General features: G+C 41.7%; 1 protein-coding gene across 1 annotated transcript in view; it reads right to left on the bottom strand.

Annotated features, from left to right (window-relative positions):
* LOC140734550 (integral membrane protein 2A-like) overlaps positions 1-14905 on the bottom strand; it is a 46873-nt gene that overhangs the window by 5828 nt on the left and 26140 nt on the right. The window contains exons 3-5 of the mRNA XM_073058676.1: positions 9463-9660; positions 5462-5572; positions 4192-4342 (exon numbers count right to left, since the gene is read on the bottom strand). Coding sequence (XP_072914777.1) covers positions 4192-4342; positions 5462-5572; positions 9463-9660 — 460 coding nt within the window. The remainder of the gene's footprint in view (positions 1-4191; positions 4343-5461; positions 5573-9462; positions 9661-14905) is intronic.

The following is a 14905-nucleotide window of genomic DNA, read 5'->3' as shown; positions in this document are numbered from 1 at the left end:
AATTCAACTTTTTTTCCAATGTTTCGATAAAATCGTTTATGAAAAAGGTAGAGATTCAGAGGAAATTAGCTGAGCACTATATTACTTTGGGGAAGTTCGACGACAAGGTGTTAAGGCCGTTTCCTGAAAGTAAACCCAGTGATCTTGAGCTTCAGTACAAGTTGGAAAGACTACAGATGGAGGCTGAGGAAAGGCGAAGACAGCAACAGTTCGAGTTTTAGTTACGACGAAAACAGCTCGAGGCTGAGGAAGCAGAAAAACAGAGGCAGTTTGCAGCTGAAGAAGCAAACAAAGGGAGGAAGCAGAAAGACAGAGACAGTTCGAGCTAGAGAAGATAGAGAAACTGCAGCAAGGGGGTGCAGTGTTTGACTCTGGTGATAAGTTTGTTGCCAGTCGGGAAGTGCTCCCTCACCACAGACTCACCTGCAAGTTAACCTTTAGGGAATCCTGCACAAGAACTCCCAAGTCCCTTTGTATCTCAGTTTTTTTGTATTTTCTTTCCATTTAGAAAATAGTTACCCTTTTCAATTCTTCTACTAAAAGTGCATGACCATACACTTCCTGACACTGTATTCCATCCGCGATTTCTTTGCACATTCTTCTAATCCATCCAAGTCTTTCTGTAGCTTACTTCCTCAAAACTATCAGCCTCATCAGCTATCTTCATATTGTCTGCAAACTTTGTGACAGAGCCATCAATTCCATTATTGACATATAATGTAAAAAGAATCAGTCATAACACAGACCCCTGTGGAACACCACTAGTCACCGGCAGCCAGCCAGAAATGGCTCCCTTTATTCCCACGCTTTGTCTCTTGCCAATCAGCCAATGCTTTATCCATGCTAGAATCTTTCCTGTAATACCATGGGCTTGTAGTTTGTTAAGCAACCTCATATGTGGCAACTTATGAAAACCCAAGTACACGACATCGCCTGATTCTCCTTTGTCTATCCTGCTTGTTATTTTTTCAAAGAATTCCAACAGATTTCTCAGGCAAGATTTTCCCATAAGGAAACTGTACTGACTGGCTTGTTTTATCATGTGCCTTCAAGTACCACAAAACCTCACCCTTAACAATCAACTCCTTCACCTTCCCAGCCACTGAGGTCAGACTAAGTGGCCTCTCATTTCATTTCTTCTGTTTTTATCCCTTCTTGAAGAGTGAAGTGACTTTTGCAATTTTCCAGTCCTACGGAACCATGCCAGAATCTTAATTCTCTTCTTAGTTTGTTAAGCAACCTCATGTGTGGCACCTTATCAAATGCTTTCTGAAAACCCAAGTGCACGACATCACCTGATTCTCCTTTGTCTATTCTGCTTGTTCTTCAAAGAATTCTGACAGATTTCTCAGGCAAGATTTTCCCTTGAGGAACCAATGCTGACTACAATCTATGTTATCATGTGCCTCCAAGTACCCTGAGACGTCATCATTAGTAATCGATTCCGACATCTTTCCAACTAATGAAGTCAGACTAACTGGCCTATAGTTTCCTTTCATCTGCCTCTCTTCCTTCTTGAAAAGTTAAGTGACATTTGCAATGTTTCAGTCTTCCAGAACCAATTATTATAAGATCTTTATTAATGCCTCCACAATCTCTTTAAGCACCTCTTTCAGAAATCTGGGATGTACACAATCTGATCCAGGTGACTTATCTACCTTCAGACCTTTCAGTTTCTCAAGAACCTTCTCTGTAGTTATGGTGACTTCACACATTTCATGACCCTTGACACCCAGAACTTCCACCATACTGCTAGTGTCTTCAACAGTGAAGACTGATTCAAAATATTTCTTCAGTTTGTCCGCCATTTCCTTGTCCCCCCATTACTACCTCTCCAGCACATTTTCCAGCAGTCTGATGTCCATTCTCACCTCTCTTTTACACTTTATTTACCTGAAGAACCTTTTGATACCCTCTTTAATATTGTTGGCTGGCTTACTTTCATATTCCAACTTTGCCTTCTTTATGACTTTTTTAGTTACCTTCTGTTGGTTTTTAAAAGCTTCTGGTGGCTTCACTATAGGAAGGATGTGGATGCATTGGAAAAGGTACAGAGGAGATTTACCAGGATTCTGCTTGGTTTAGAGAGTATGCATTATGATCAGAGATTAAGGGAGCTAGGGCTTTACTCTTTGGAGAGAAGGAGGATGACAGGAGACCTGATAGAGGTATGCAAGATATTAAGAGGAATAGACAGAGTGGACAGCCAGCGCCTCTTCCCCAGGGCACCACTGCTCAATACAAGAGGACATGGCTTTAAAGTAAGGGGTGGGAAGTTCAAGGGCAATATTAGAGGAAGTTTTTTACTCAGAGAGTGGTTGGCGCGTGGAATGCACTGCCTGAGTTAATGGTGGAGGAAGATACACTATGAAGGAATTTAAGGTGGAAGTTATATGGGAGGCAGGGTTTAAGGGTCGGCATAACATTGTGGGCCAAAGGGCCTGTACTGTGCTGTACTATTCTATGTTCTATGTTCCCAAACTTCTAACTTCCCACTAATTGTTCTTTATATGCCCTCTCCTTGGCTTTATGTTGGCTTTGACTTCTCTTGTTAGCCTTCCAAATTGCTTCCAGAAATTCCAGTCTTCATCACTGCCAGTGTTCTTTTCCAATCAATTCTGGCCAATTCTCTCTCATGCCTCTATAATTCCCTTTTCTCCACTGTAATACTGATACAACTGACTTCAGCTTCTCCTTCTCAAATTTCAAGGTAAATTCCATCATATTTTGATCACTTGCCCTGTTGTTTCTTTTACCTTAAGCTCTCTCATCAATTCTAGTTCATTGCATGACACCTGATCCTCCAGTGGGCTAAACCACGAGCTGCTCTAAAAAGCCAGAAAATCCCCCTCCCATAATCCAGCACCAACCTGATTTTCCCAATATACCTGCACATTGAAGCCACCCATGACAATTTTAACATTGCATTTCTGGCATGCATTTTCCATCTATTTTAATTTGTAGACTACATCCTTACACTGTTTGGGGGTCTGTATACAACTCCTGAGCTGTCCAGAGCTGTAATGCCATCGACACTGGTCTTTGAGGCAGGTCAAGTACTAACCTGGGCAGGGAGAGTACCTGCATGGAAGAAAGGCCTGGCAATCTACTTCTGTATCTTGCCAAGAAATCCCTGTGGACAACAACATTATCCATAGCACCCCCATGAGTCAACAATGACTTGGCAGTACTCAACAGTAACAACATACAACTCCTATCAGGGTCTTTTTACAATGATTCAACATCTTTGGACCCTATGTCACCTCTTTTCTAATGATTTGATTTTTTTTTTAAACCAACAAAGCAATGTTGCTCCCTCTGCCTTCCCGCCTGTCCTTTCAATACAATATGAATCCTTAGACATTAAGCTCCCAGCAGTCATCTTTAGTGACACCTACATCATACCTGCCAGTCTGCAACAGTGCTGCAAGTTCATCTACCTTATTCTGTATACTGTGTGCATTCAAATACAACATCTTCAAGTCCTGTATTCACGGTTTTCGATTTTGTCCGCCTTTTACATTGCAACTCATCCTGTTGACTGCAATTTTGCCCTGTCAACAGCCTCCATTCAGAATATATTCCCTCTGTTTGTAAACCAGCTACCTCATCTTCAGCACTATCATCAGCCTTTCCTACGATACTTCTTACATTGCATTGACATATACACAGCTCAGGACATTAGTCACACCATGCTGAACCTTACGGTTCCTAACTTTGTCTGAGGTCTGCCTCTGCAACCTCTCCAGTATCTGTTCTGGCACTCTGGTTCCCATGTTTTGTTGATCTAATTATGCTGATGATGTCTAATCACTTCTTTTTGCACATGACCTATATCCTTCCATGCTTCACATATCGATGTGCCCATGTCAAAATCCTCAAACAGGATCCAGCAAAAGCTGACTTTTGAATTGAAGATTGTTTTGGAAATCTGAAAGAGTGTACTGCTGTTGGGTGGTGGAACCTGGCCCTTCACCACATTTAGATTATTTGCAGGAGCACAGATTGCTGTGGGGCAAGTGTTGGTAAATGGGTTAGTATATGTGGTTTGGTATGGACTGAGGGGCACTTTCTGTGCTCTAGGTTTTAACTAATGAGGCTATGCAGCTCGAAATGGAAGTTTATGTGTAACAATCTGATTTGTATTTTGGCACATTTCCATGAGACGTCAAGTTGTAATTTAAACTGTACCTTTCACCATTTCTTTACGCTGCAGTCTGTAGGTGTTTTTCTCTGAACAGAGCCGGTGGATGAAATAACCCAGTTGATCAACATTATCAATACGTTCAGTTACCACCAAATCTTCATGAACAAGGTAGGTCTGAGGCAAGTAGGAACCAGTCTGTTGAGAACAGATATTCAAAATCCATTAATTCTAACCATATTACAACCTTTGAGTGGTCATATATAAAAAGGATCTTCCCTCAGTAAATGATTTCAAAATCCTGGGAAGTATCAGTGTTCGGCGAGCAAGGCCAAAATAAACAAATATAAAATTGTCAAAAGTACTGATCAACAATATCCATAAAATAACTGGTTGCATCACCGCTTGGCAAGGAGGGGCCACTGCACAAGATCAAAACAAGCCGCAGAAACTTCCAGATTCAGCAGCTTCATCACTAGCCTACCCAGCATTGAGGACATCTTCAAAAGGCAATGCCACAAAAAGCTGGCATCTATCATGAAGAACCCCAACCACACAGGACATGCCCTCTTCTCGTTGCTAACATCAAGGAGGTGGTACAGGAGTATGAAGGAACACACTCAGTGTTTTAGGAACAGCTTCTTCCTCTCCACCATCAGATATCTGAATGGACAATGAACCCACATACATTACCTGATTATTTTCCCCTTCTCTTTGCAGTAATATAAATTTTTATATATTTCTTACTGTAATTTAGTGTTTTTATTATGCACTGTAATGTACTGCTGCTGAAAAACAGCAAATTTCCAGTGATATTATACCTGATTCTGATTCATTATTTTACTGCCCCTTGCCCCAAAATAGCTAATATATATATTTAATGATCTGGTTTCAACTACTTTGTGGTAGAGAACTAAACAGGATCCACACTCTTTAAGACATTTCTTCTAAATCTCAGTCTTAAATTACTTACCCCTTATCTATGGCTAGCAGGAGATGCTCTCTGCATCTAATCAGTTTAGTAGCTTTGAACAAAATTTCCTCATGATCATTCAAAAAAATTGGATGGGTGAATTCTCTGTTGACTATGATTTTCTTTTAACATTTCAACCACTTGTCTTAATAGCTGTGAACAATCCAGTTATTTTTACCATCTCATTCTGCTCTATCTTTTATGTAAAACAATACCAAAATTCAATGTTAAGATTGTCATCGTAGCAGATACAGAAGTATCAGTGAAAAACTCCATCCTGGATTAGCCAAAATTTAGGAATAATGTTCTTGATTTATAGTGAAAATGCATTTACTGATACTTACTGCAAGTTTCATGAACAGCTCCAATAAGTTACGTGGAGGCATAACAATAGATGTATTCAGTGCAATCACATAGCAGTTATCCAAACTCAGATCGAGATATGCAGTCAAAAGCTAAAAGCAGAAAGCAGAACTTAAGAAAGCAGAAACACATCTGCAGCAATTTTAAAATGTTTAAAGAGCAAACGCGAGGAAATCTGCAGATGCTGGAAATTCAAACAACACACACAAAATGCTGGTGAAACACAGCAGGCCAGGCAGCATCTATAAGGAGAAGCACTGTCGATGTTCCGGGCCGAACTCTTCGTCAGGACTAACTGAAAGGAGAGATACTAAGAGATTTGAAAGTAGTGGGAGGAGGGGGAAATGCGAAATGATAGGAGAAGACCGGAGGGGGTGGGATGAAGCTAAGAGCTGGAAAGGTGATTGACAAAAGTGATACAGAGCTGGAGAAGGGAAAGGATCATGGGATGGGAGGCCTCGAGAGAAAGAAGGGGGGAGCACCAGAGGGAGATGGAGAACAGGCAGGGTGATGGGCAGAGAGAGAACAAACAACTAAATATGTCAGGGATGGGGTAAGAAGGGGAGGAGGGGCATTAACAGAAGTTAGAGAAGTCAATGTTCATGCCATCAGGTTGGAGGCTACCCAGCCGGTATATAAGGTGTTGTTCCTCCAACCTGAGTGTGGCTTCATATTGACAGTAGAGGAGGCCATGGATAGACATATCAGAATGGGAATGGGACATGGAATTAAAATGTGTGGCCACTGGGAGATCCTGCTTTCTCTGGCAGACAGAGCGTAGGTGTTCAGTGAAATGGTCTCCCAGTCTGCGTCGGGTCTCACCAATATATAAAAGGCCACACCGGGAGCACCGGACGCAGTATACCACACCAGCCGACTCACAGGTGAAGTATCGCCTCACCTGGAAGGACTGTCTGGGGCCCTGAATGGTGGTGAGGGAGGAAGTGTAAGGGCAATGGTAGCACTTGTTCTGCTTACAAAGATAAGTGCCAGGAGGGAGATCGGTGGGAAGAGATGGGGGGGGAGGAGTGGACAAGGGAGTCACGTAGGGAGCGATCCCTGCAGAAAGCAGAAAGGGGGGGAGGGAAAGATGTGCTTGGTATTGGGATTCCATTGGAGGTGGCGGAAGTTACGGAGAATTACATGTTGGATCTGGAGGCCGGTGGGGTGGTAGGTGAGGACAAGGGGAACCCTATCCCGAGTGGGGTGGCGGGCGAATGGGGTGAGGGCAGATGTGCGGAAAATGGGAGAGATGCGTTTGAGAGCAGAGTTGATGGTGGAAGAAGGGAAGCCCCTTTGTTCAATAAAGGAAGACATCTCCTTCGTCCTGGAATGAAAAGCCTCACCTTGACAGCAGATGCGGCGGAGACGGAGGAATTGTGAGAAGGGGGATAGCATTTTTGCAAGAGACAGGGTGGGAAGAGGAATAGTCCAGGTAGCTGTGAGAGTCTGTAGGCTTATAGTAGATATCAGTAGATAAGCCGTCTCCAGAGATGGAGACAGAAAGATCAAGAAAGGGGAGGGAGGTGTCGGAAATGGACCAGCTAAATTTGAGGGCAGGGTGAAAGTTGGAGGCAAAGTTAATGAAGTCATGTTGACTTCTCCTGTGAGTCGGCTGGTGTGGTATACTGCGTCCGGTGCTCCCAGCGTGGCTTTTTATATATTGGTGAGACCCGACGCAGACTGGGAGACCATTTCGCTGAACACCTACGCTCTGTCTGCCAGAGAAAGCAGGATCTCCCAGTGGCCACACATTTTAATTCCATGTCCCATTCCCATTCTGATATGTCTATCCATGGCTTCCTCTACTGTCAATATGAAGCCACACTCAGGTTGGAGGAACAACACCTTATATACCGGCTGGGTAGCCTCCAACCTGATGGCATGAACATTGACTTCTCTAACTTCCGTTAATGCCCCTCCTCCCCTTCTTACCCCATCCCTGACATATTTAGTTGTTTGTTCTCTCTCTACCCATCAACCTGCCTGTTCTCCATCTCCCTTTGGTGCTCCTCCCTCCCCCTATCTTTCTCCCGAGGCCTCCCGTCCCATGATCCTTTCCCTTCTCCAGCTCTGTATCACTTTCGCCAATCACCTTTCCAGCTCTTAGCTTCATCCCACCCCCTCCGGTCTTCTCCTATCATTTCGAATTTTCCCCTCCACCTCCTACTTTCAAATCTCCTTACTATTTTTCCTTTCAGTTAGTCCTGACGAAAGGTCTCGGCCCGAAACGTTGACAGTGCTTCTCCTTATAGATGCTGCCTGGCCTGCTGTGTTCCACCAGCATTTTGTGTGTGTTGTTAAAATGTTTAACTTGGGCATTTACATACAGCTTGATCAAACAAGCTGTGGCCCAGAGAACATTATCCTGAGTCTGGCCTTACATTTCAAATTCAAATCTCACTGTGGGAGCTGTGGAAATTAAATTCACCTAATAACTTAAGGTCAGTACTAGTTTCATGGTTATCAATATTACATTCAAGTGATTTTAAAAGCTTATTCTAGCAAGATATTTACACCAGAAGTAAAATGTGAACTTTTCCCAATCTACTCTCTGACATGAACATAAGGAATTCTGATTCACAGGACTCATGAAGTTACTGACATTTAGTCTGCATAGGTGAAGCAAACAATAGCTGATGCCACACTAAAATTATCCTCAGGGAGTAATCAGCGACCTTCATGCAGACTGATCTGAAAGTTCAAAGTAAATTTATTATCAAAATACATATATGTCACCATATAAAATCCTGACTATCTTAGCATATATGATGGTAACCAAGGCCAATGGAATTAAAAAAATAGATCACCACTGGATACCTGAATTTGTAATCAAATTTAGACCACAGATTGGAAATCTGACCTCACATCAGGCTTTTTAGAAAATACAACAAAAATGTGGTACATATTGATGAAGAAATCAGAAACAATGTTTGAACAGATACCATATAGTTAACTCAGGACCACAATTAATTCACTGGACTTTTTGTTTTACCCCAAGTACAGTAATCTAATTTTGAAATCATAAGTGGAAACCTTAGACAAAAGTTGTTTGGCATTCATTCTGTACAACAGCAGCAATGAAAAAAACAGGTACAATTCTGACTGACTTTATCCAAAAGTCATAAATTATTACCAAGAAAAAGAAAAGTCAATGCCCAATGAGCGTTTTTTTCCTCTTTCCTTTCCTTGGAATTTCTCCTTCACTTTCTTGGAAGTGAAGCACTAAAATCTTGACACTAAGGAAGTTTATCATATTTCACCCCACCCATCATACATAATGAAGGGTGTAAAAGTCAATACTGTCTCAATACATATATCATTCAACTTGAAACTTCACAAAACATCAAAATACCATAACATTCTGCAGATCAGCAAGGATGAATTGTAGGGTTCTGCCACAAAATCATTGTATTTAAGATGCAGTTTTATATAGGATGTTCATTTGAAGATTTAAGAAACAAATTTAATGACACTTTATAAAAAACATGGGCCGGCTGGTGGCGCAATGGCATCAGCGCCGGACTCCGGAGTAAAGGTTCCCGAGTTCGAATCCAAGTCGGGCCACCCCCGAGCACACTTTCCATCCGTGCCGGGTTGAGCGTCAAGCGAGTCACTTGTAAAAAGTACAAGGGCCGGGTCAGGAACGTTCATACCATGACCTGGTTAATCTGAAAGGAGACCAATCCTAACACCATGCGCCAGACAAGCATGGCGGACTGTCCGGTGCAACATGCTAAAATAAATTTGTTTTTTAAAATCACAAACTTCAATATCTTGTAAAATAATTCCAAGTTATTCAGCAGTATAAATGAAACAATCCTAAATCTTATATTTCCTCTAAAAATATAACTTATGGATGACATGCTCAAAGGAGTACATTGACACCATGGACTATACTGCATTACTATAAAACATTTGTACAGTTAAAGAGCATAACACTGCAACATATCGAAAATTTAGTTGCAAGATCTAACCATACCAACTCAAAATCATGAATGATGACTGCTGGATCATAATCTTCAAAATCTGGAACTGGAACATTGATTACTGCCACATTTTCATTATTTCCCAAGAACTGCGCATCTTCAAATGCAAGAAAGTAGGGAGCTTCCGTTTTTAGAGTATGTGGCTGAGTACTGGAATCCAAGTATCGCATTTCACCATGAAATACTTTGTTCTGGAGAAAAAAAGCACAATGGTAAAACCCATGTTAAACTCCACCCGTGCAGGTTGTATAATTCTCATTTATACCATTGTGAGTACTCTTAACGTTCTCATAGGTTCACAACCCCACTTCATGAACGACTATTTAAATGACCATTGACTGAATTTTACATAGAAAGGCACAGCATAAAAAACAGACCTACTCAGGCCACCTTGTTGTTACAAACAAATGCTAATCCAATTTTCCCCACGATGTGTTCACCTCTATACAGGCAGTCCCCGGGATACGAACGTCCGACTTATGGACAACTTGTACTTACGAACGGACTGCCATAAAGCCTGTATTAAAAATTTGAGTTAAATACAATGGTCCGTAGTAACAAACGCATGCAATACTTCGTGACGTTCATGAAAACATTGTGCAGCTTCAGCGGTTCGTCGGCACGAGGAAGAAGAACGCTGTCTGTCATTTTAAGCCGGATCACGTTGCTGTTAACACTGTGTTGAGTGTGTAACTTTGTTTTTGGCTTAAATTTTTCTTTTATTTACCTTTGTAACCATGCCTCCAAAGCATAAATCCAATGCAAGTGCTGGTGATGCATCAAAGAAAAAGAAAACGATCACGATTGAAAATAGAGTGGAAATAATAAAGCGATCAGAAAGTGGTGAAACGCCATCGATCACTGGAAAAGCGTTAGGCTACAGTCGGTCAACGATTGGAACAATTTTAAAGGATAAAGTGTTGATAGCAGAGAAGACTGGGATCTAAAAACTCCAGAACTGAAGAAGTTTTTGACAAAAGAGTTAGCTGAAGCCTTTCATCTCATTAAAGCAGGGATAGCAAAGTTAGAGGAGCAAGATCCTAATAAGGAGAGGTTCCCCAAAGTTTACTGTACAGTTACCGAGGGCTCAGCTGCTACAAGGCCACTTATGACGAGAAAAAGAAAAGCTCTGTACAAAGTGTTTCTTAAGTGTTTTATATACATAAAAAGGTAAAATATATACTATATACTAAGACAAACATTTGACTAACTGACGCTAAATAAGAACCGTATGTACCTATTCTGACTTACCTACAAATTCGACTTAAAGACAGCCTTAGGAAAGGATCTCGTTCATAACCCGGGGACTGCCTGTACTTCCTTGTGTGTTAAAGCACTCTTAAGCATTTAAATGCATGTTATCTACTTGAATCTTCACAAGAAACTCATTCCACATTACCATCTTACCCCTCAAGTCTCCATTAAATTTCTCCCCTTGCATGCAAAACTTGTGAAAGCTATTCAACTAAAGCTATTTAATCCAGGCAAAATCCAAGTGAATTTCTTCACTTCCAACTGTTTCATAAGAACATTAATAGGCCATCTGGCCCATCAAGCCTGCTCCGCCATTCAATTATATCATGGCCGAACTGATCATGGACTCACCTCTACCTACTGCCTTTTCCCCATAACCCTTAATTCCCTGACTCTGCAAAAAATCTATCCAACCTTGTCTTAAGTATATTTGGAGTTGGCCTCCACTGCTTCATTGGGCAGAGAATTCCACAGATTCACCATCCTCTGGGAAAAACAGTTCCTTCTCATCTCCATCCTAAATCTACTCCCCCAAATCTTGAGGCTATGGCCCCTAGTTCCAGTCTCATCTAACAGTGGAAACAACTTTCCTGCCTCTATCTTATCTATCCCTTTCATAATTTTCTATGTTTCTATAAAATCCCCTCCCATTCTTCTGAATTCCAGCGAGTACAATCCCACGCGACTCAATCTCTCCTTGTAGTATAACCCCTCATCTCTGGAATCAAGCTGGTGAACCTCCTCTGCACTGCCTCCAATGCCAGTATATTCTTCCTCAAGTTAGGACACCAGAACTGCATGCACTACGCCAGATGCGGTCTCATGAATACCCTGTATAGCTGCAGCATCCTCCCTGCTCTTAAATTCAATCCCTCTAGCAATGAAAGCCAACATTCCACTTGCCTTCCTGATAGCCTGCTGCACCTGTAAACCAACCTTTTGAGATTTGTGCACAAGCACTCCCGTCCCTCTGCACAGCAGCATGCTACAATCTTTTACCATTTAAATAATAATATGGTCTTCCTTCCAAAGTGGAGGACCTCGCATTTACCAACATTGTACTCCATCTTCCAGACCCTTGCCCACTCAACCTGTCAATATCTCTCTGCAGACTCTTTGTATCTTCTGCAGAATTTGCTAAATGACAATTTAGTGTCATCAGCAACTTAGATACACTACACTCAGTCCCCTCTTCCAGATCGTTAAGGCATATTGTAAACAGTTGTGGGCCCAGCTCCGACCCGTGACACACCGCTCACCACTGATCGCCAACCAGAGTAACACCCAGGTATCCCAACTCTGCTTTCTAATAGTTAACCTATCTGCTATCTATGCTAATACATCACCCCAACTCTATGCATCATTATCTCATGGGTAAGTCTTCTATGCAGCATCTTATCGAAACAAGTATATGCTTCACTCAAAACAAACACATACAATGCATTTTGCAGTAACCTATTTTTCTATGTCACCATTTTCAGGGAGACTTAAACCCATAGTCTATCTCAATGCTCCTCAGGTCCCTGCCATCAAACAAACTATTCCGACTTCCAGTCAAGATGTGCCTGCAAAACTACTTCAATTAATATCTTATGGATAGGATAGATCATTAAACCACATATTTCACTTCTTTTATGTCTTATACGTTTGTTTTTTGTCTTGAATGTGATTCTGGAACTGTTGGAGCCTGGTATTTGCAGTTCGGAGATTGTATGGGTGTTTCAGCTCTCTGCATTCTCCAAGGAGGCTGAGGCAGAGGCAGCATGTGGGAACCTCATTGCGAGGAGGTTGCAAGCCGATATTCGACTCCATTTTGCTGATTAGAGCCTCCATTATTACCAATTAAAATGACGAGGGAGATTGAAATGCCAGCTGCCTGCCTTTTTAAAAAAAAATGGCTGGGGGATTGCTCTGCTGCCACAGAGGGCAGACCGCCTCTTTATCACTGGTGAGGTTGCTCTTCATGGAGAGAGTAGACTGCCTTTTTATTGCTAGTGGGATCGCTCTTCAGGAGAGGGGAGACTGCCTTTTATCACTTTGCTACAGAGAGGGAGGAGGTCGCCCAGGTTTTCTACGTTTTGGATGTGAACTTGGGACTTCTTTTTCAGTCTTAAATTTGTTTTATATTCTGTGTGCAGGGGAGGGTTGATGTGCCTGTTACATCTTTGTTCTTTTTTTGTGCAGGGAGGGGGGATTTGGGGGTTGATTATCATGTTGCCTTTCTTTTCTTTTTGGTTTCATGACTATCTAGAGAAGAAGAAATTCAGAGCCGTATATTTTGATAATAAACGAACATTTGGATATATATCCTACCAGAACTTCATTTGTGCACAGTTGTCTGGATTAAGTTCCATCTGTCACCATGTGTATGGCATGCTTCCTTTTATTAATCAAGGCTCTGAATTCAAGAATCAGGAAATTACATTGCAGCTTTGTAAAACTCTGGTTACGCCATATTTGAGGTGCTGCATTCAATTCTGCTCGGCCCCTTATATGAAAGATGCAGAGGCTATGGAGAGGGCGCAGAAAAAGTTTGCTGTGATGTTGCCACAATTAGGGCGTGTGAACTACAAGGACAGTCAGACAAACCAAGCTTGCTTTCTCTGGAGCCAAAGAAGCTGAGGAGAGATCATGCCTATAAAGTTATGAAAGGCATGGATAGACAGCTGGTATCTTCTCCCAAGTTAGATATAAGGGCATGCATTTAAGGTTAAGGGGAAAGTTCAAAGGAACTGTGTATAGCAGGTTATTTTACACTGAGTGGTGGGTGCCTGTGCTGACAGGATGGTGGTGGTGATGCTCAATAGGCTCATGAACATGCAGGAAATGGACAGATATGGACCATAAGCAGGCAGAAAGAATTAGATATCATTAACTTGTGCAGCACAAAATGGTTAACTGAAAGGTCTGCTCCTGTGCTCAAATATGTTCCATTGAGCACCTCTCCACCCAAGTTCCATCTGATATTTTGCTGTATCCTTCATTAACTACAAATCTATGGTCTGATGAAACCAAAATTGAGCTTTTTGGCCATCAGACTAAAGGCCACGCTTGGTGTAAGCTAAACACTGTACATCATCAAAAACACACCATCCCTACCATGAAGCATGGTGGTGGCTGCATCATGCTGTGGGGATACTTCACAACAGCAAGCCCTGGAAGGCTTGTGAAGGTAGAGGGTAAAATGAATGCAGCAAAATACAGGGAAATCCTGGAGAAAAACCTGATGCAGTCTGCAAGAAAACTCTAACTTGGGAGAAGATTTGCTTTCTAGTGACAATGGCCCCAAGCATAAAGCCAAAGCTACATAGGAATGGCTTAAAAACAACTAAGTTAATTGAGAATCTGTGGCTGGACTTGAAAAGGGCTGTTCACTCACAATCCCCATGCAATCTGACAGAACTTGAGCAGTTTTGTAAAGAAGAATAGGGAAAATTTTCAGCGTCCAAATGTCCAAAGCTGATAGAGATCTAAGCACACAGACTCAAGATAAATACTTATGCAATCAATCATTTTGTGTTTTATATTTGTAATTAATTTAGATCGCTTTGTGAAGATCAGTTTCCACTTTGACACCAAAGAGTCTTTTTCTGTTGATCAGTATCAAAAAAGCCAAATTAAACCACTGTGACTCAATGTTATAAAACTGTCAAACATGAAAACCTCCAAGGGGGAGTGAATATTTTTGATAGACACTGTGTAAAACCATGCTGACTCCTTCTGCCATTCCAGATGAACATAAATCCCAACCTATAGAATATTCTTCAACCACATTCATAATACTTATGCAAGGCTCTCCAGCCTATCTTTCCAGGCTTTTCCCTCCTGCTTTTTCTGAACATTTGCCTTGCTGCAAGGCTTACATTCCAGTAACACCTACAAAAAACAGACAAGCCCCGGAAATACACAAAAATCTTTAGAAGAGGTTTCGTTATGAAAATACGCCAAGTTTACCATAAGTTCTACTTCTGATATATGTGTTAGTGCAGGATTCTCCAGGAGGTGTTTTTCATCAACAATCATGAAATATTCGGATTGTACAAAAACTTGCTGATGCAGAGTCATAGGACCATAAAGCACGGAAGCAATCCCTTCAGCCTGACCAGTCCCAAGATCCCTATTCATCTCAGGATTTGCCTCGCAGTATATGTAAACGTACCTGGCTCTACTTCCTCTGGCAGT

The sequence above is a fragment of the Hemitrygon akajei genome, chromosome 10, assembly GCF_048418815.1.
Source record: "Hemitrygon akajei chromosome 10, sHemAka1.3, whole genome shotgun sequence".
In the NCBI taxonomy this organism is placed as follows: Eukaryota; Metazoa; Chordata; class Chondrichthyes; order Myliobatiformes; family Dasyatidae; genus Hemitrygon; species Hemitrygon akajei.
The sequence above is the reverse complement of the archived record's forward strand: the minus strand, read 5'-3'. Positions and strand labels throughout refer to the sequence as shown.